Source organism: Calypte anna, chromosome 3, assembly GCF_003957555.1.
Source record: "Calypte anna isolate BGI_N300 chromosome 3, bCalAnn1_v1.p, whole genome shotgun sequence".
NCBI lineage: Eukaryota > Metazoa > Chordata > Aves > Apodiformes > Trochilidae > Calypte > Calypte anna.
Genome location: NC_044246.1, coordinates 92276415 through 92297694, shown reverse-complemented (window position 1 = coordinate 92297694; position 21280 = coordinate 92276415). Strand labels below are relative to the sequence as shown.

General features: G+C 38.0%; 1 protein-coding gene across 2 annotated transcripts; it reads left to right on the top strand.

The window, feature by feature from the left end:
- Window positions 1–50: 50 nt before the first annotated feature.
- Window positions 51–20837, top strand: FBXO9 (F-box protein 9). Of its 2 annotated transcripts, none has more exons than XM_030446618.1 (13): window positions 51–396; window positions 4423–4500; window positions 5527–5685; window positions 6761–6818; window positions 9731–9830; window positions 11947–12077; window positions 13953–14067; window positions 14820–14938; window positions 15243–15333; window positions 16313–16408; window positions 17189–17282; window positions 17989–18143; window positions 19450–20837. In XM_030446618.1, the coding sequence occupies exons 1-13, from the start codon at window positions 394–396 to the stop codon at window positions 19556–19558; spliced, it is 1308 nt and encodes a 435-aa protein (XP_030302478.1). In that variant the 5' UTR covers window positions 51–393; the 3' UTR covers window positions 19559–20837. The 2 variants fall into 2 exon arrangements, with proteins under 2 accessions (XP_030302478.1, XP_030302479.1); XM_030446619.1 differs by having other exon boundaries at window positions 185–396; window positions 4427–4500.
- The last annotated feature ends 443 nt before the right edge of the window (window positions 20838–21280 follow it).

Sequence of the window (21280 nt, the reverse complement as noted above, 5' to 3'; positions counted from 1 at the left end):
AGCGGACATGGGCACTACACAGGGATGTCGCCCGGAGACTACGTTTCCCAGCAGGCAGCGCGCCGCGCTGCTGCAGGCGGTCGAGCCTTTGCGGGTTGCGGTGCGCGCTGGGGCGCGTAGTCCGCATGTCCCGCGCCTCAGAGCGGCCCGTGCGTCAGGCGGCGCTCTGACCTTGCGGGTTTGTCTGGCCGAGTGTCTCCGCTGCTCCCGCCCGCCTGCCCCTCACTCGCCGGGAAGATGGCTGCCGTACGCAGGGCCCGCAGTTACTCCCGCTGCGTGGTGCGCTTCTCCGACCGAGAACTCTGCTAATTTTCCCCCGCGGGGAGGACACACGGACCGAGCAGGGGGGCAGAGACCCCCGGGACGGGGCAGCGCCGCCCGAGCGTTGGCAGCATGGTGAGCGGGCCCGGGCCGGCTGTGCCCTGCTCCCGCTGCGGTGCGGCCTGGGCCGGGGGGTGCGGGTGGGGACGAGGCACAGGGCGCCCCGCAGGGAGGGGGTGGCGGCGAGGAACATCCCAAGCTCGGCCCCACCGCCGGGGGAGAGCCAGGGGGGCGAGTGCCCGGCGGCGGGAGCGACGGCCACCCGAGCAGTGCCGCTGCCTGGCTCCCTGCCCGGCCCGCGGGCACCGGGTGACGCCGGTGGGGAAAGTGCCGTGATGCCAGCCCGTATGACTGCGCCGCGGGGAGGCACGGTTGCCCTCCGCAATGGGCTTTATCCTGTTGAGTGGGGCTGCTTGATTGAGAGGACCTGCTCCTAGCTGTCCCTGGAGATACCTGAACAAATCACTGTGTCACTGCAGATAGAATCATAGAATCAGATGAGCGTGCCCTGTCTTTTTTCCCGTAAAAAACAGATAGCATAAAGTCACTTGGTAATTTAAAGGTCTCCCTGGGCCGGGCACTCGTCTGTGATTTCATAGTGGATGCTTTTAAGGCTGAGCTTGACAAAGTGCTGGACCAACTTGTCTGAACCTTGTTCCTATCCAAAAAGGTTGGACTGGATGATTCTTGAGGTTCCTTCCAACCTGACGTTCTATGAATCTTTGTTATCAGAAATATTGCTTGGTTCAGTATTTGCTTTTCTGACTGCACCTCGATATGGATTCAAGTATCCATGATGAGAACTTGATCGTTCCAAGTTAAATCATTCAGTAGCTCTTAAAGCTCCTTACTACTGTGATTAAAACTTACTTTTTAACTCAGTCTTGCTTCTACCACATTGACAGAAAAATGGAGCAACTTTCTCAGTTTCTTATAAAACCAAGGAGAATATTAGCTGCTGGTCACTCTTTTGCTATGTCATGCTTGCTTGTCACTTAGTTCTTTACAGTTCACATGCATCCCTGCTCAGGTGGTGGCAGGTACCTTTGAACTGTTCCTGATCTTGGCTTAATTTTGCTGAAACGAAGATCTCCACTGTTAAGGGACCTGATGATACAGACAGTTCAGTGATTGTCATGCTGTGAGGAAATCAACGTGTAATTACTGATTGCAAAACAGTTAAAACTAAGCTGTGCAAATACAGTAGTTTTTTATTTAGCAAACAGTTTCTAAAGTTTTGCAAACAAATGTCAAGTCAACTCTGACTTTTTTTAGGTTGGAGTCTAATTCACATATTTACCTTTGGCATGTTGACCTTTTGATTGGCAACCACTTTTCTCATGGAAAACTGATTGAGCTGATGAACACTCAGTAGGAATACCTCACTTTCAAGCAGGATAAAGTCACTGTTCTGTATGACAGCTGACTTGTAGTGGGAGGAGGGCCAACAGCATGAAGATGAACCGGCCAGATTCATCCACTAAGTAATGGTTACAGTGCAGAGTTCTGTGAACTTCAGAAACTGTAGCTATGATTTTAGTGTTGTCAAAGTGAGGATAAGGATCCAATTTTTACAAGTTACAGCCTGCTTTAAGTGTGGTCTCATGAGCTAGTGAAGATCCTTCCTTCAGCCATATGTGTGTTCACTCATTTGTTGTAGCAAAACCATAGAGTTTCAACAGATAAATAATAGTGGAAAGGTTCTCCAGTCCAGTTAGCTATGCAGTAGCCATGTGAATTAATTCCTTTACTGGTAACTTTAAAAAGATAGTCACTTATGCTGCCACTCCTGCCAGAATACAAACCTTTGGGATGAGAGACTTCAGATCACACATACACTCAGCATGGAGGAGGTAATGACAAAACTCAACCTGAGTTGTAATCAACATCATTAGAGCTTGTAGGCTGTGAACTAAGTGTAATTTTTTGTGTGGATTGAGAGCACATGCAAGTTTTAAAGAGCAGTGAGTGACCTTTTGGAAGCATGTGGTCCAGAATGGTGACTGCTACTCAGAAATGGAGAAGTAGGGCAGTTGAGCAGAGACAGGGAGAACTAAGACTCTTAAACTGGTTTCTGAAACAAAAAGTGTCTGAACAAGAGGTAAACTTCAGCCAGCTTCATAATTCTAAGTATTTTCAAATCATAAATTAGTTTATTACAGGCTCCATGACTTAAAGGTTTTATTGGGCGTGCCTTTATGCACCAGAAGATAGCATGTTGATTTAGTTGAGAAATAACTTTACTGGTCTCTGCATTTTGGAGATAAAAGCAGGTTTATTCTGCCCAGTCTGAGAGCTGACTGGACATAATTGAGCTGCAAACCAGAAGCTTTGCAGTCTGCACAGGCAGGGAGAGGCCCGATTTGTCTCAGCCCAGTGCCATAATAATGCACTTATAAGACATCCATTTAATTGCTGGCTTGTTCTTAGGCAATCTCAGTTTGGCTATCATGGATATAATTTCTGGATGTTAAAATAATGCTGTAGGACTCATGGGACATTAACTGCCTCCAATCAAAATCGGGACTCAAAATCCATAAAATTCCTAAGTTATTTACTCCTTGCTCAGATTTCATGCTGCTAGTGCTTTGGAGCATTCTGGCTTATCTGTTTTCTCCACTGAGAAATTAGAAATGTACAGTCTTAAAATCAGAGTGTGGAAACAGATGCAGTATCTGTTTAACCAATCACGCTGTCTGCATTATCAGTTGTAAAAGGTAAATCGACTGAGACATTTACAGATTACATGCCAGTAAGTTTGTGGTCATTTGGGGAGCCAGAGACAAGTACTACAGCTGAGCTCCAGGGAGGTACTTTTCCCCAAGAGAGAGAGCTTAAGGTTGCCCTCCCATCAGGTCTGCCGATATTCTGTAGCTCTATCATGAACTGCCAAATGCTATAAAAATTTAAATTTTTTTCTGCATATAAGAATGCTTTGATTTCTGCAGAAAATAGAGATTTCTTCATGAGAACTTGGAAGAATCTCACTGACAGAATATCAGTTGAAGTCTCTGAGCACTATCTACAGTAGGAATGAGAGGGTAAAAAGACTGCTGAAAAGAGTTGTGCAAATTTTAATGCAAAGTTTACCTTCCTATAATCTCACTTTGCATTATATACTGGTGGAGTGATAGAGCTGAATTTCAATACAGTGGTAGAAAAACTGGGGTGCTTCAACTACAAGGAGAAACTAAACAAGTGACAAACATCTCAGTCTTTTTTTGAGGTTTGCTTTTTCCCCCATACTGGTGTCTTGCTTCTGTTGTCATTGTAGTGGATTATCACTGATGCTCAAGATTAGTTTTCCTTAGGTTTTGTATAGATTATATAAATCTCAGTATATTTCACAATGAGAATCTACTTGTGTTGTCTTAAATTTTGCTCTGACTAGCTGTCTTAACTGTAGAGCCCTGTTAAGCTTAGCTAAAGGTCTTATTTAAGGTTTTATTTGTTTAACCTGTCTTCACAGCAGTACTGTAAATAAAAGCATCTGTCAAGCTCTCATGCTAGCTTTTTGTTTTCTTTCATAATACACTTCTTGTTTAGTTTCACATGTAGTGTTTAAGATTGCTCATATTGTTTCCTAATTTTCATAAAGTATTTATTGGTATTCAAAGCACTAGTCTTCTTCTGTAAGTACTAGTCTTATTTTGTAGATATTAATTAGACCAAAATTACTGGTTAGCTTTACAATGAGCAGATAGTGATTAAGTTTAGATTTCTTGTATGGAGCACACTACTGTTTATTACCCAAGCTTTGGTTCCAATCTTTGACTTAGACCCTTTGTGTATTTAAATATTCAGGTATTATGGCAGTGTCCTGATGCATGTAGGCTTTCAAGTGATACAAAACTAATCTGTGTTAAATTGATGTGACTGAAGTTCAAAACCCAACTTCACTGGGTTAATAGGGAGGTGCAAACAATACCAGTAATTTTTAGATTAATTTTTATCATTAATTAAGATTGATCTATGGGGTAGGCTGGGCAAAAGGGAGTACACTGAAATTTTTTTAATCAATGTCCATGACACTTGAGCATTGTGAATGTGTTGTAGGGATTTATGCTGACTCTAAAATCACATCTGACTGCTTTCTACTAGGCAGAAGCTGAAGAAGATTGTCACTCTGATTTGGTAAGAACTGACGACAATGAAAGATCTGGTGAAGCAAATCTTCAGGTATCTCTCTCATGCTAGTGTTTTTTTACCAGTACAGTACTGCTGTGCTTTAAGCTGCATTTCTTATGCTTACTTAATTATAACACATTTGTTGATCTGTCAAGTGCTTAATCTGCCCCTTCAAAAGTGAAACAGGTTAATTTTGTATTGTGTTCCAAGTGTCAAATTCAGTCTTCAGTTATCTGTGTAGATGAAAAGAAGGTTTGTGGCAGATTTGGAATTTCTTTGAAGAACTGTAGAAGCTGGACAGCAGTTTCTGTTTCGATTGAATTCCAGTTTGTTGCTCCTTTCTGTAGCACAAAGTTCATAAAAGCAATCTGATAGAAAAGCATTCTGTCATGATACAAGATTTCTGTGTAGTTGCTCCCCAGAAGTTGTGTTGATTGCAAGAGACACATGAATTGTAACTTCAAAGATGCTGAAAAAATGAATTGCAAGAATTACAACTTGTCTTGTTTCACAGAACACAGTACTTTCTTTTTAAAAGAGAAATTAATGTGAGGTTTCATTTGTGTATTCTATAAATGACAGCTGTGATTGTCGTAAATCTTAGGATGCTTGTGTACAGAAGACTAGATTTTCTATAATTTAAATTCAAGAACTGATTGACTTAATGCTTCAGATAACTCTGCATAAACAAGAAAAAACACCATGTCTAGAAAGAATGCTTTTCTGTGGAGTGTTAGTTCGTAGCCATAGTACTAGCAACCACTTTTTGAAACATTTTGTTCTACAGTGAACAGTTTAGGTAAAAGCACTCACGTTATTGAATGATATTGAACAAGTACTTATTTACTCTTTTTAAGAAAGTTACTGTAGAACAATTGCTAACTCTCTGTGTCTGAACTCACTGAAACCATTTAAGATTTGGAAGCATAAAGCATAATTTTGAATATTTTTTGTCTCTATATTATAACAATTATATAATATATAATGATTATATATACTACATAATTGTACTTTCTCCTCAGAAGGTGTACTGTCAGAATATGTGATACTAAATTAGAACTAATCTATTTTTTTCAGGCAGAGCTCCAGATGTTCAGAGCTCAGTGGATGTTTGAGCTTGCCCCAGGTATGAGTTCTAGTGGGTTGGAACCTCCACCATGCAGAGCATCTTCAAGAGGACCCGGAGTAAAGTCTGTAGATGCAAGAGGGAAGCAGGAGATAGCAAAAGAGGAAAAGGTACAGATGAATAATTTTGGGATTTTATGCATGTGTTAGTATTGCAGTATAACTTTCCTATACTTTGTAACTATGTAACTGTATAACTATATATATACTATAATGCTGAATTAAGTCTAGAAAAACAACAGAGTTGATTAACCTCTTGTCTCTATAGTAATGTTTTTTTATAATCCTACACTGATTTTTCTAGTTTTTGTACTAAGCTTTGTATCACATTCTCAGTCTGCTTTCTTCAAGACTGTAGGTAAGGGAGTGTCATGGCCTGAATAGGGCACCTAGGGAGATACAGATTGGACCCTCTTGCTTTCTAAACTCCTTCTCAGAGAGCAGCCAAGGTGTGGGTGAATTGCCTCAGATCTGTTTTTTTGGGGGGAGAGATTAAAATGTTACAGTTCTGAGGAAATGCTCGACCATCAGATGCCCCTTGATCAGATTAAGGTGAAGTGACACTCAACATATGTATTTTAACTTAAGATTTAATTGAAACTATGGAACATATTATTCATGAAAGCTAATACTTTTATTATGTATGCTCAGGCTGCACAATCATAAGGGCTGATATTTTGATTACAAAAGTCACAATACATTGATGTGGAAAAAGTCATGGTAGGCCTTCTGTTACTTTTAATAATTTTAGGAAGGAAGAGAGAATAGAAAAAAAGTTAGAGATAGATAACAAAAAATCATGGTTGCTGGACCCAATGTTGGGCCAGCTAGCCAGGGAGGGTTGATGTCAGTCAAGCTCCTGGAACACACCATCCCAGCTCCTCCTTTTATAGACCTGTTTAGCTTAAACAGTGATGAGTGAGTGTGGCTGAGACACAGACTGAACAGGTCCTGAGGGCTGGTCCCTCACAGGGTGAGTGCCAGGAATGTGGGTAGTTTATTGATTGGGTATTTCAGTAAGGGCTTGTAGCACATGGATGTGTCTTCTCACTCTGCTTATGGAATTATTTTATTAATCTGCTTCGTAAAGTACAACAGGTAAGATGAAGCATCACGCTAAGTCAGGTGACCGTGCACTTGTATTTGTAAGGAAATTAAGAAGTGTTCTGTGTAATTTATTGTGCAGGCAAAAGAACTTTTCCTGAAGGCAGTGGAAGAAGAACAAAATGGGGCCCTTTATGAAGGTAATATGGAAGTCTACAATGAAGACCCTTGTTGGAGACGAATCCAACACTGATTTAAGTGCCAGACTGCATGATGCCAGTGAATTAGAACAGCAGACATAGTAATTCAAGAGTTCAGTTATTCAGATAAGCAAACAAACTTGCTCTAAAAGGAAGCAGCGTATCACAGTTCTAAGGTTGAGATGAAGCTAAAGTGAGATCAAGGAAAGAATCTCTAATTTACAGACAAAATGATGGTATTTTGAAATTTAATGAAGCACTGGATTATTTTTTCATATAGCATGTTTCATTATGTGGCTTTTGTAACAGTAATTATGCAGGGCAGTATGCTATATTTCTTACTTCCACTTAATTTCTTAATTCTACTTTCAACAGAACTAATTAATCCATGGAATGTTTTTTGTTTGTTTTGTTGTTATTTTGGGGTTTTTTTGTTGTGGTTTTTGGGTCATGGGTTTTTTTGTTTTTTTTCATCTGGGTTTTTTGTTTTGTTTCTTAAATTTACACAGTGTGCTAAGGTAGCTTCTTCAAGAATTCCTGAAGGGAGTGCTTAAATCTGGTAATCTTATTTTATGAAGTTTGCCATAAATATTTAAGATGCTTAGCTTGCTTATCTATCGGCACTAGCAAAAATGGGAATTAAAAGTTTTTTTCTCTTATTTAGCTTTCAGAATATGTACAGTAAGGAGACCGTTCTACCTTCAAATCCTGTAGGTCACTAGTAAAGATACCAGGGGTAGTGGAGATAACCTCCACCTCATTACAGCCTCCTTTTAGATAGCTGCAGAGAGCAATAACAGCTCCCCTGAGGGAAGGGAGAACTTTCCCCTGTGGCTTGAGAGACCTTTGCTTATATGCAAAACTGAGAGTTCTCTGGAAGCTCCTAACTCAGCTACTAGTTGAGTACAAAATTTCCTCTACACCATCAGAGTTTTTTTTCCCTTGCAAGGGATTTCTGGTTGTTCCTCATCTCAAACGAACTGAGAGAAATATTAGTTCCCAGTAGGTAATAAGATTAGTTGGTTCAGTTTCCAATTTATTACATGTTTTTAAGGGGCAAAATTACTTTAGGCTGAGGTATTTTGTGTGTTGGGTATAGAATTAAATGTGCAGTAAAAAAAAGATGTTAGAACTAAATCTAATCTGTAACCTATTGTGCAGCAGATTGTACCATCAGTTTCCAAGTAACTTCAAAAAAATGAGTAAAGCCATCTATGTAAAATGAAAACTATAGCTTCATCTGCTTGAGTGTACTCTTTGTATGCTAAGCATAACAGCAGAGGAGTGGTAACATCTAACAGTTGCAACAAGGGTGTTAACAAGGGTGTTTTAGGTATCTGGATTGCATGAATATGAATCCATTGTTTCTCAGTTGAACTTGATTTCAGGCTTCAACAGAACAGACCTATTTCTACGCATACTTCTGTATGAGACCTTAAGAGTCGTGGTCCCACACCCATGACATGACTGAGAACATGCCGGGACATCTGTTTTTACACCACACTTCTGTCTGCTGACTTGGCCCAGGTCACCAAATGCCAAGTGACATTTCAGGCTGGTTCTCAAACCTGATGGCAGCTGACATTTGTGAGACAGTTACGTGTAGCAGCATGTTCATATCTGAGTACAGCAGAGGCCTTGCTGCAAGATTAGATGCTAATGTTGAGACTGATCTGTTTAGCTGGGTGCTGGTATTCCTGCTCAGCAGACAAAGGACACTGCTTGTCAGTCACTGCCCATGACATGAACTCAAGGAAGTAGGAACACTTGCTTGCCTGGAACTCAGGCTTCTCAGGCTCAGTAGTGTGTCCGATTTGGAGCTCTGAACTCAGTGATGCTTATTTATTTTGGGGTTGTGTTTGCTGTTAAGGGTGCAGGCTGAGGGAGAGTTGCCCTCTGGTCTTGGTATCACCATGTGAGGATACAGGGACATCTAAATACGTACATAATCATAGAGTCATAGAATGGTTAGCATTGGTAGAGACCTTATAGATCATCAAGATCCTACCCCCTGCACAGGCAGGGGCACCTCCTACCAGACCAGGTTGCACAAGGCTTTATCCAACCTGGCCTTAAACACTTCCAGGGATGGAGCATCAACAGCCTTCCTAGGCAACCTATTCTAGTGTCTTAGTACCCTCACAGTGAAGATTTTTTTTCCTAATATCTAACCTAGATCTACCCTCTTTCAGTTTAAAACCTTTAAAACCATGTCACTACCTTCTCTGGTGAAGAGCCCCACCCCAGCTTTCCTCTAGGCCCCCTTGATGTGCTGGAAAGCTGCTGTAAGGTCTTCTCAAAGAGTTCTCACAAGAGCAGTTCTACTGGAATCTTAATTCCAGTATTAAAACAGACTGAATGGACATACAATGAATCAACTTAAATTAGGAAGGATCCACAGAGTTAACTCAGAAGGCAGACAGGCATTCTGCAGCTTGAATAACTTCTTCCCACAGGGTGATTTTCCTGGGTCTGTTTCTCTATTCTATGTTTTCAGCATCTTTAGTTAGTTAAAGGCAGAAATATTTTCTCTGCATGCTGTAAGAAGCCCAGTCTGTCAGTTTTTCCTTCATGCCCGGTAGTTCTGTGATTGCTACATAGTTTATTTAAATGGCTTCTTGCCTCCGGTCAGGTTCCTCACCCTCAGTGTTTTGAGTGGCTTGCTTCTGTCTTCTGTAGTTTCCAGGGTTTTGCTACAGTAAAATTTACTTGGTTTTTTGTCTATTGTTTGTGTTTTAAAAGTACAACAATATTTTTTGATCCTTTTGACTTTTTTAATGTTATTTATGTCTGAAGGACTTTGCATTCTACCACATACTCTCTTTCATATTCTGCATGGTCAATTATTAATTAAATGCCTAAAATCTTCATAGTTTGATGAGAAAGCTTAAATATTAAATCTTTATTTTCAGCCATCAAGTTTTATCGTCTAGCCATGCAGCTTGTACCTGACATAGAGTTTAAGATCACCTATACACGATCTCCAGAAGGTGATGGGGTTGGAAAGAGGGGGTAAGTATGAAAATCTGCTAATTTAGGAGTACTGAAACCTGACATTCTGTTTCTAAAGTATGACTGCTCTACTGTGAATACACAGTTGTCTCTTCAGTGTTTAGAAAACTTGTCTATTTTCATTTGACTAGACTGCTTCATACCAAGTTTACAGATGCATTGGTTCAAGGAGGACTTTCCTATGCTGTAGTTCAAAAAGTCAAGTGGAAGGGTTACAAGTAGTTAATTTTTTACATAGAAAAAAGAAAAAAGCATCGGTCACTTCATTACTTCTTCGTTACTTTGGCTTCTGATCTTCAGATTCATGTGTTACATGTTGAGGATCATCTACAAAGTTGTAGATGACAAAAAGATCTATTAGTGAAAGGTTTGCAGCATGGAATAAACATCATAATTAAATGAAGTAATATACTAGTACAGGCAAATGGGAGCATTTCCAGTAACTACAGGAATACATTAGAAGCTTATAGGTTGTAATCTTAGTAGTCTAGTTGTTCATCATTGCAAGAAGCAGAATACCCCCAGCCTCAACATACCAAATGTGTAGAGGCTTAAGGTTGACATACATTGAGCCCAGTACATGTTTGAGGACAAGATTCCATGTAGGGCCAAGCCTATAGCTCAACAACATAGTGAAGACAAGCTTATGGAACAGCTTCTAAATTCACTATTCACTGGTATCAGCCGTAGATGCTGCTGATTATCTACAAGAAATCAAGAGGTTCTTTTTAGAAGAGGAAAGTAGAACCATGTCCCTGTGGTATTACTAGCTTCATCTTGTTGCCCCAAGACAGTACAGCTTCAGCGCAGCAGTTGACTCAGTATAAAACAGAGTAAGATGAGCCAAGTGCTTTATTTACATCCGTTCCTTTAATTTCTAAAGGCATTGCTAGCATGAAATCTTTGGTGTGCATTTGTGGACTAGAAAATATACTGCATAATAACCTACAGTCATGGAAAGATCTTGGTTTTCCTAGGACTATTTTCTCTATTCCCTTCACTAAGCCTCTCCAAACATCTGCCACTTACTGTATGAATTGTCATTACTTTTTGTACATGTTTCTACACCATCTCCAGCACTACATGACAGTGAGGAAAAAGGAGTCAGCTTAATTGTTGTTTAAAAGCAGCATTTGTTGAGGTGTCTTTGCAAAAGATTCTAGTTATGGTAGGTTTACTTTCTGAATTACTGTGGTACAAGCATCATACAATCTTGGTAAGAAAAAAGTAATTACACAATTACATTTGAAAAAAACAATTTCTAACATGGCCTGTAGGTACTGGGGCCATCATATTTATCAAAATAAAGGAGGGTATGTTCAGAGCAGAATCTTACTATGGTCTTAGTTATGACAGGTTCAAACATAATTGTTTTTTCTACGCTGCTTTAAAACCATAGTTAGGTCTGCTAGTTGCTTGCTTATATTCTCAGCTCATTCCATTAAGCTTGTTTAGAGGAGGGTTTAATTAAAAAGTGACTGGAAGATCTCTCAGCTAGCTTGTATGCCAAGTCAGGGGAAAGTAAATGTTTGGTGATGAGATCAAGGGGGTCATGTTATGACATACAACTTAAATTTAGATCTACTTTTTTAATGTGGTAATGTTCTTTTACCCCTTAGTAACCTCCAAGCTTACTGACAAGTAACAAGCATATTGTGAGTAATTCAAGAGTAAAAAACCCAAAATCTTTAATTGTTTTCAGTGTTTTACGTTGTGACAAGGATTACAAAATATAACTTTTCATCAGTTATAATAATTGGTTTATTTTGTATGGCTTATCTTAGACCAAGTAAAAGATCAGGTTTGTCTTTACATGGAATCAAGGAATTGTTTTGTGATTTCGCTGAAAATGGTGAACTCTCTAATCCAAAAAGAAATTTCAGTTGGAAATAAATGAATAAAAAAGGTATTACTGTCTGGTGTGCTCCATTAAAATATAAATGAATTTGATAGGATTGCAGTGGTTGTTTTATTGTTTGATGAAATGAGATTGCTTTAAAAAAAATAAGGAAACGACTATACTGGGTAAGGGTATGAGAGGGTATTCATGCCAAGATAAGGACATCTGTCAGTGTGTTTTGTCCAGTATCACAGTGTTGGTGTTATCCTTTTCTAGTGTTGAGGATAACACAGAGGATGACAAAATGGCTGATCTTCTGTCAGATTTCCAGCAGCAGTTAACTCTTCAGGATTCTTCAATCAAACTCTGTCAGCCTGAGGTTGATGTCAGCCAGACCCATATCTCAGGTACGAGATAAGATACACAGAAAAAATTCAGAGGCAGAATTTATATAGATGATTCACTCTGACATTATTAATATATTTGTGTTCCTCATTCTCAAGCCACATTCGAAGAAAAGTACACAGTGTATTTTTATTTCTTTTTATGGCTAGATGTAAAGGAAAAGAGGTCATCAGTGAACTAAGCATCCTCTCAAAAATGATTTTGCCTTTACCACACAAACTTTTCCATGTAGTACTACTGCTAAGTAGAATTTTTCAAGATCAAGATCATACTGAAAAGTATCAATTTCTAGAAAAGTCCTAGCAGAATAAGGATTGGAACCAAGGCAGCATTTTTTGCCAGGAATACTGTAATATTTTTCCTAGAGGGTGTGTCCAGTATCTGAACAAAACCGTCTTAACAATCCCTAGTTCCTAGTTTACTAGAAACATGGGAACATGGATGGTAAGGGAGATAGTCAAAGGCATTGGCTGACTGGTGATTATCACAATGGGAGATGAATACCTGCTAGCTGTAGTAGCAAATTTTTAAGCCTTTGTATCTCCCATTCTCCAAGGCACTAAGAGTTTGCATGCCAAAGAGGTCCTAAATTGCCAGAGAATGTTTTGTGCCCCGTAGCAATAACTGCATCTGCACAACTTTTGTTTATACTAGAAAACATGAGTTTAATGGATGTAAATACAGGCAATATAGCAAATCTATGACTTCTCAACAATAAAATGGTCAGATTCATGAAATGAAATACAGAAACTGGTGCCCAATGTCATGTATGAACTTTTTAATATGTAGTATTCTGAAATGTGAAACTAAAATTTCATCAAATTTCATCAAATTTTATACCAAAAACAGACTTAGTGGATTTGTGGGAGTGCAGCAATGCAGTGTTTTTAAGGAGCATGTTTGTTTCACTAAAAATTTTTAAGATTTTTATTAAGAATTTTATTAAGTTGTGGTCTCTACCACAGTATTTACAGCTAGGTACTGTTTATTGTACTTTTGTGTCTCTCAGCTATTTTCTCTGTGATTCTGTTTGATCTCAAAGCAGCAATACTGAGTAAAATCATCAAGTCTAAGTGCATGTGGTGGTGATACAGTTCAAATCATAGAAAACAGCAGTAGTTAAAAACAAATGAAGTGTAATTCCTGATGGTATAAGAACAGTAAACAAATTATACCCAACTGAAACAACAGAGAAAACTTAGGAAGGCAGAAAGTTATTAGGAAGAATTTTGGCTTCATTTCCCTGGGCTTTCTTGCTGAATGTATAATGCTGGGAAAATTATTATTTGATCCTGTGGTGTTTTGATGAAGATTGTCATTATCTTGTGATAAATTAGAAAGTCTTTCATCACAGCAATGCTGTATGGAATCATTTTCAATCACTGGGGCTGTACCACAGAGTGTAGAGTGGTATCATACCCATTTCATAGTCATTAGGTTGTCTTCACACCACCTATCCAATCCTGAACGTGGCCCAAGCTTAGGTAGTTATCATCCACAATCAGTATGCCCTGAGGGAATAGTACATACTTGATCAGTTTGAAGAAAATACTGCTTTGTGTGTAATGTATATGTGGAATTTTTGGTATAACACCTTACAATTGTGGGTATTTATAGTCTGAACCTGTGTTTTATTCCATCATCTTACCAGAATGCACATTCAACCCCCAATTTTTGTTCTTTCATGCCTTTTTTTTAATACACAGCAACATTTTTAGTTTAACTTCTTTTTTTTTTCCTGGCATTTGGCTACAGTGTGCAAAAGTAGGATTTTTTTATGGAAAGTCAGAACTTCAGTAATGGTCAAACCTGGAATTATAGGTAAGCTCTTGATTTACAGGTTAACCCTCTAACAAGGATTTAATTTCCCTTTGCAGTGTTGCCTATGGAAGTACTAATGTACATTTTCCGATGGGTGGTTTCGAGTGACTTGGACCTAAGATCATTGGAGCAATTATCTCTTGTTTGTAGAGGATTTTACATTTGTGCCAGGTATTGTAGAAAATTTAAACAGAATGAAGCTTCTCTCTGCTGTAAGGAAATGAGCATATGTAAACAGTATGTAGAGCCGGGTAATAAATCTGTAGAGCAAAGTTGCCTGTGTTGGAAAGGTGCTGGGGGGTTGGGATTTTTTGTTTTGGTGTTGGGTTATTTTTGAATATTTGTTTGGTTTTGGTTTGTTTGGGGTTGTTGTGGGTTTTTTTGTTTGGATTGTTTTTTTGTTGGTGCCTCGTTTTTTGTTTGTTTCTTTCTTTCTTTTGGACTGCTAGATCCTACATGTAGGACCATGTCCTGATTTTTCTTCCCATGGCAATTTTCGTGTCATGCTCCTCATGGTGCTAGACAGTTTTTTAATACATCACATACATTAGATAGATGACTTCTCATTGTAATAAAAAATGTTGCTGAAAACCTCACGTGTGTCTTGTTTGAAAGTCAGAGTTGCAAGGTCTTCAAAATAATGTCTGTCATGTTGTCATCCTCATGGCCACATGGAGACTTGCCAGTCTGCTGCAATGTTGTGGTTCTGTTCTTAGCTGAAAATGGCATTGTTTTCCTGAATTTCACTGGGAGGAAGAAGTGAAACACTCCAGGATTAAGTAAATTAGTCAGTGATTTAAAATTATGATCTATTGCTGTTCAAGAAAGTTTCTTTTATTTGCATCCAAACTAATGCAGTGTATTTCTTCCATATATAAAAGCTAAAAAAGTTATGTGATATGTTTTTTTCTCTTTGTCACTAGAGATCCTGAAATCTGGCATCAAGTCTGTCTGAAAATATGGGGCAGGAGCTGCAATAAACTTGTTCCATATACCTCTTGGAGGGAAATGTTTTTGGAAAGGCCTCGCGTTCGATTTGATGGTAAGGTGGACTTTTGTGAACAGGTTTTTTTTTTAATGCATGCAATGGTGACAGAAGCAATCAGGTGGCTGTGATGTTTGTGACATTTTTAGACCTAATCTGACTTGATTAGGGCTTTTAAATTCATAGAACATCTATAAAGAGAAGGGCTATAAAGAGAAGGGTACAAGGAATGAAAATAAAAAGTTCCATATATTGAAGTAACAAAAGTAAGCACAGAAGTTTTAGTTTATTGGTTTTTTTAATCTGAAATATTTTATGTACTTAATTTTTGATTGTGTACTTATATCTTCTTTTCCTGCAGGTGTATATATCAGCAAGACAAAATACATACGTCAAGGAGAACAATCTCTTGATGGTTTCTATAGAGCATGGCACCAAGTGGAATATTACAGGTAGAACTGTAGTACAATGAGTGAGTGAAATGTTTCTCTCTCTTAAGTTCTTAAAATCCAGCTCTTGATATCACAGATATTTACCATACTGTAAAACTCAATAGAACTAATACAGTGTATAAAGCTATGTATACTTTTTGAGAATAGTTCTTGAGAAACAGGATTTATTAATGATAGTTAGAGATGGGCTTAGAAAAACATTTCATCCTCTGTTACACAATGTCAAGTGGATAAAACTTAACAACAGTCAGACCTGTACACAGACCTCTTTCCTCAAATCAGTTCTGTTTTACGTTTTGATCTAATAGTTGTTTTCAGCAAAGGGAGGTGATTATAAAACTTGTCTTTTAACTTATTTGTAACACACATAAATAATCAAGAGGGTGAGCTTTCTCAATTTACTATGAATACCTCGCCATTTCTTTTCTCACCCTGGTTTTCTGCTGTTCTTCTCAATGTTCCCAGCATTTATTGCTTAAATCTTGTCCCTTCTGAGGCTGCAAATTTAATAGAAATCTTTGAATCTCAGGGCAATTTTCATAGGCTTACAAACATCAGTAGTCTCTAAGTATTGTAAAAATTTATCATATCCCAGAACTTCAGGAAGTCCATATGACATTGTCCATTCTGTACTCATACCTCAATCAAGATTTTCTTGAATTTGTCTCAGTCAATGATAAGAATGGAGAAACTTACTTGAGGTCAGTTTTGATTCCAAGGTAGCCTTGCTTTGAAGAGGTGTCAAAATGCCTGAACTTCTGCTCTGTTTCATAACTTTTTGTAACTTGAATCTTATAATCTTCAAAGCTTTTTTGATTTCTGATTTCTTTTGTCTGTTGTATCATGTGGGAAGAAACTTTTTAAATCCTATTGCCTATTAAGTGCTGTATCTTTCTGAGAAACATCCTGTGATTAAAAAAACAAAACAAAACACAAAATATGTTTTCTAGGTTTGTACTGTGTAATTATATTTTTGCAGGTATTTGAGATTCTTTCCCGATGGTCAAGTTATGATGCTAACAACTCCTGAAGATCCTCAATCTATAATTCCTCGCTTACGGACTAAAAATACAAGGTTATTGACAAAATGTTTGGCTCCATGGTTTTTGTTTAGCTTTTACTTGGCAATTTCTACTTCTTTTTGTCTCTTGTTCTATGTCCTGGCTTAGCAACAGAAGAGTGAAAACACAGTGTTATATGTATTGTGTTATATATGTTCATGGTTCTTTCCTGAGAACTACAAAAAAAACAGTTATGGAAAGATATTTTTAATTTTAAGGTCCTGATACTGTTAGTAAATTTCATTTGTGGGTTTTGTGATTTTAAATTTCTAAAGAAAGAAGATGGAAGAAATACATGTGACTAGTTTGGTTGTTTTAGAATAGTTTTAAAGGTACTATTTTGGTACTATTAAAGATATATTTTGTTACTGACTGCGTTCTTACACTTCCTTGGCTGTTTGAAGGAAAGTGAGGATTTTGGTGGGATATGACTGAATTGTTGCTTTTCTTTTTGATGTTTGCACAAGCTTCTTAAAAACCTAAAAAATAATTTGCAACTTCAGAACAGGTTTGAGCTGTTCACAAATCTGAAAATATTTAGCAGTAAGCTAGGCAGAAGAGACTGACTTACCTTTACTGTCCTGCCTGGAATAATTAAAAGCAGCTTTCAAAAACGTTTTCATCATTTCATATTGCCAGTGAGCCTTGCATTTTACTAAATGGCAATAAGAAATCGTTTCCTTGATTATGATATACAGTCAGTCTTCTCTTCATTGCTGATATTTGTGTTATATCACTCTTATGAGACAGAATGTTTTTATGTCCTTGATGCTATCCTCCTCTTAACCTTCCAGAACGGATGCAATCTTGCTTGGCCATTATCGCCTTTCCCAGGAAACAGACAATCAAACCAAAGTATTTGCTGTAATAATGAAGAAGAAGGAAGAGGTAAGTAGCAAAAACAGAACAATGGAAAAATAGTTAAGGAGGGGGCTTTTTTTTTGTCAGACTTAACATTTTTAGGCACCTGAAGAACACCAGAAGACTGAAAAGTTAATTTCATTTTTAAAATTGTTTGAAAATAAACTATAAATAGTGGTGATTTATCTTACCTTTTCTCCCCAAACTTGTAATAATCTTTTTATTATGACAGATAAATATCTGGTTCACATTGAAGCAGTGGTTCTCCCCTAAGGCTTAATTGCCATGTTAAGGTGCTGTTAGGTAGTTTGTTAACAAACTGCAGGGAAGGATGAATAAGGCATTTTCTGAGATGAGTTTTGCTTGGGTGCAGCTGTGTCCCACAGCATTAAATAGAGCTAAGTAAGCAGTGCTCATTAGTTGAACTCTGAATGGTGAATTTATTTACAGCACTGAATTTTTTGATAAAGTGTCTGTCAAGAGAAACTTGTGAAGAATTTGAAGTGTTACTTTACAGAGAGTTTGCATAGTTTGTGCAGGGTCCTTCACACTTACTTCCCCTGAAAACTTATTCCGTAATTGACATCTAAATTGATGTATTGTCAAGGAATACCAGTATTTGTTTTAAATATGAGAGTTTGACAACTTGTCCTCACAGCTGCCTGGCTGTCAGGATGAATAGTTGAACAGTGTGTTCTTTGTAGGTCATGAAACTTCTTTTATTTCTTCACAGAAACCAGTTGACTACCATAAATACAGGTATTTCTGCCGTGTCCCTGCACAAGAAACAGATCACAGTTTTCATGTAGGACTACAGTTGTGCTCCAGTGGGCGCCAGAGGTTCAACAAACTTGTCTGGATACATCATTCTTGCCACATAACTTACAAGTAAGTAAACAGCGAGAAAGATCAGAGAGGGATACACAGAGTGGAAACACAGGTGATGTTTATTTGTCCCATACTAAGTACAGAAGATGTAAAGCCTGTGAGACTTAGGAGGCTTTAACAAAAGGTCCTGAAAATAGTAGATGGTCCTGATTTTTATATATTGTAATGAACTTTCACTTAAAGAAATTCCAAGATTTTTGTAATGTTTATAATGGTGTGAAAAGTTTCCTAAGCAGCAGAACTGCAGTATTTTAGGAGTTTAAAGGATTTATGCACAGTCATTGAATGATTTCAGAATTAGGGTTGAACTGTTTAGTGTCGTGCTTGTAGCAGGATGGGGAAAACATTCATATTCATGAAGGTATATTTCTTTTCCTCTGTGGATGTGCAAGCTAGAAGTTTTTGCATCCATCATGTGAGAACTATAATGTTTACAAACTATAATCCAGCAATGGAAAATATGGGCATGTGACCAGCTCTTCTGATGATTAGCCAAGCAATAGTCATGGATGCTGCTCTTGCTCCTGACACACTAAATGACTGGCAAGCTGGCTGTCGAGGTGTTTGATATTGGCGTTTAGGGTGGGTTTAGGCATTGTATTCCAGTCATAATCTCTCTCTGCAGTGTTTCTACAGGGACATAGCTCAGCTGTTATGCTGGAAGTATATAATATCTAGGAATTACTGGTATTGGAGCAAGTAGGTAACTTAGATAAACAGACAAATTGTTTTTATAAAAATAAATATTTTCATACTTAATTATGAAGAAAAGGTTATATCACAGACATTCTTTTCAGCATGAAGGTTCTGTGTTGCTCAGGTTCTGGTCAGCATGGTGGTGTACTTTTGAAACGAGTGAAGAGGTGTACAAAACACAGCTGGGAGGATGCATGCTTTTTGTCACTGATACTCAGAAGTACTTGAGTTTCTTTTTAAAGTTTTGTGAACATACAAGTTTTTGTTGTCAGTCTGTATTCTGAATTCAGGGTTCTAAGTGGACAAATGAAAGGGGATTTTTACTTGAATGTTAATATGGTGACTTGAGTGACATCCTGTGCTGTTTCACATCTTGGAGCTAATAATAAGAATGGGAAGGGAAATGGTTTCTTTGGTATTGAAATAGAAGTATATTCTGTACAGCATGATACATCGAGTATTCCAAAGCTTTCAGAATGAGGCAGCATGAAAGACATTTACATTCCAGCTGCAGTTTGGTGCACATGCTGTACTTTGAAAAATTAATGCAATATTGAAGGACTTTAACAGAAACTGGGGTCTAATTTAACTTCCACAATCCTCTTTGCAGATCGACTGGTGAGACAGCTGTTACTACTTTCGATATTGACAAAATGTACACCCCTTTGTTCTTTGCACGAGTGAAGAGTTTTACTGCATTCTCAGAAAAGCCGCTCTAAGAAACACCTTTTCCTCTCTCAACTCTTGCATGTATACAAGGTTGTAGCTAATGAGCACTTAATTTATAAATGTGTATATATTTGGAACATTTTTAAATTCTGGGGAATTTTTTGAAAGTGGTATGTTCTGTTTGATTATGAATGATTGGGGGGTTGTTTTGAGATCAGGGTCATCAGTATTAAACACCTTTACTTTGTGACATGAATTCAATAACAAAGATTTGTTGTTTGTTTTAGTTTGCTTGTTTCAAAAAAGATTTTTAAATTCAGTTTGCTTAAAAAAATTAATCTTCATCTGCCTGGACACAGGTTTGTCCTGAAGCAGTTGTTATAGGAAAGTCTCACTGTCCGTGGGACAGTGTATATGGTCCCTGGTGAAGGCTTGAAATGTGAAGGGGAGAAAATTGTCTTAAATCTGTTAAGCTGTGTGACTGAAAAGAACTTCAAATAAATGTTTTCTTTAAATTAAACTTACTTCGTTTGCCTTTAAGATCTGGCATTTTGTCAACATCAACATAAGAAAAAACAAGGGCAAGCAAGCATGAAGCATAAAATTTTAAGTCCAGAAGTGTATCCCCACCAATGCAGTGATATCAGTGGGTCATAAATATAATTTGATTTTGATAGAAATTCAGTGCAGCCTGCCTTCTCAACAGGATGGGCAGGAAGAGGAGAGGAGCATTGAGTTGTTCTGTACTGTAGGAGGAGTTTTCAGGGTACCTGGCTCTGCTAGGGAAGTGTCACAGTGCAATGGTGAAATGCTTTGGTGTACTGCTTGTGCATTGACCAGCTCTGAATGCACAGGTAAGCAGGGCTCACTTGGAAGTGATGGCAATGTGTTATAACCCTCCATCTCTAACCTTGCTACAGAACCTGTAAACCCTTTGAGCATTTGTTGTACTAAGATAAATTTTGAGGCTGCTATAAATGTTCAGGTGCTGTGTACTGCTAATCATGAAGTGTACCTTGGGGTTTGGTGGAGGTACTGTATGCTGCTTCTGCATATATTGCTTGGGGGTGTAGTGCAGACACTGTAATACTGCTTATTATATATGTATCTTGAATTCTGAAAGAACTGGAGCTTTTTAGTGTAGTTTTTTAAAGCCATTTTACATTTTTGCCTTTGAACATCTCATTTCAAAATACTGACCTGGACTTGAGGATTAAAATGTGAAAGCTGTGGAAAGAACTATACTTGTTCCATAATTTATAAAATGTGTCTTTGCAAGGAGCTACATGATTAAAAATACATCAATAAATCATGATTTTGAACATGCAATCCCTTGCAATTTCTTATTTTACCAAGAAATAATAATTTTCATGCAGTTGAAGATGATTAGTTAGGAATTACCATGCATGCACTACATGCTAGGCAAGACTGATAGGTAGAATTCACCTCCTACTGACTTTGTGTTGTACAATTCAGAGGTTATCTGAGAAAAGCAGATAAACTTTCAGGTGCCTGAGTTCTGAATTAGGATGTGTATATCTGAAACAGGCTTTTCATAGCTAGTCTTGTAAGTCTGTCTACAACCCTCCTTTGGTCTGTGTTCTTAGGCTGCAGTTGCACTATGACTGCATACAATAGAACATTTAATAAGGAGTGTATTATGTTCTCATTGCTGAAGGGAAAAACAATTGCTTAGAATATAAGCTTCATGTTTTGAAATATGGCCAAGCTGGCAGACAGGGAGAGATGTTAGTTACCTACGTATTTGTTGA

Excerpts from the sequence above, each read along its gene's own strand:
- FBXO9 (XM_030446618.1), top strand. Across the intron at positions 16,409-17,188 it reads TTACGGACTAAAAATACAAG|AACGGATGCAATCTTGCTTG; the intron begins GTTATTGACAAA and ends TTAACCTTCCAG. Across the intron at positions 17,283-17,988 it reads TAATGAAGAAGAAGGAAGAG|AAACCAGTTGACTACCATAA; the intron begins GTAAGTAGCAAA and ends ATTTCTTCACAG.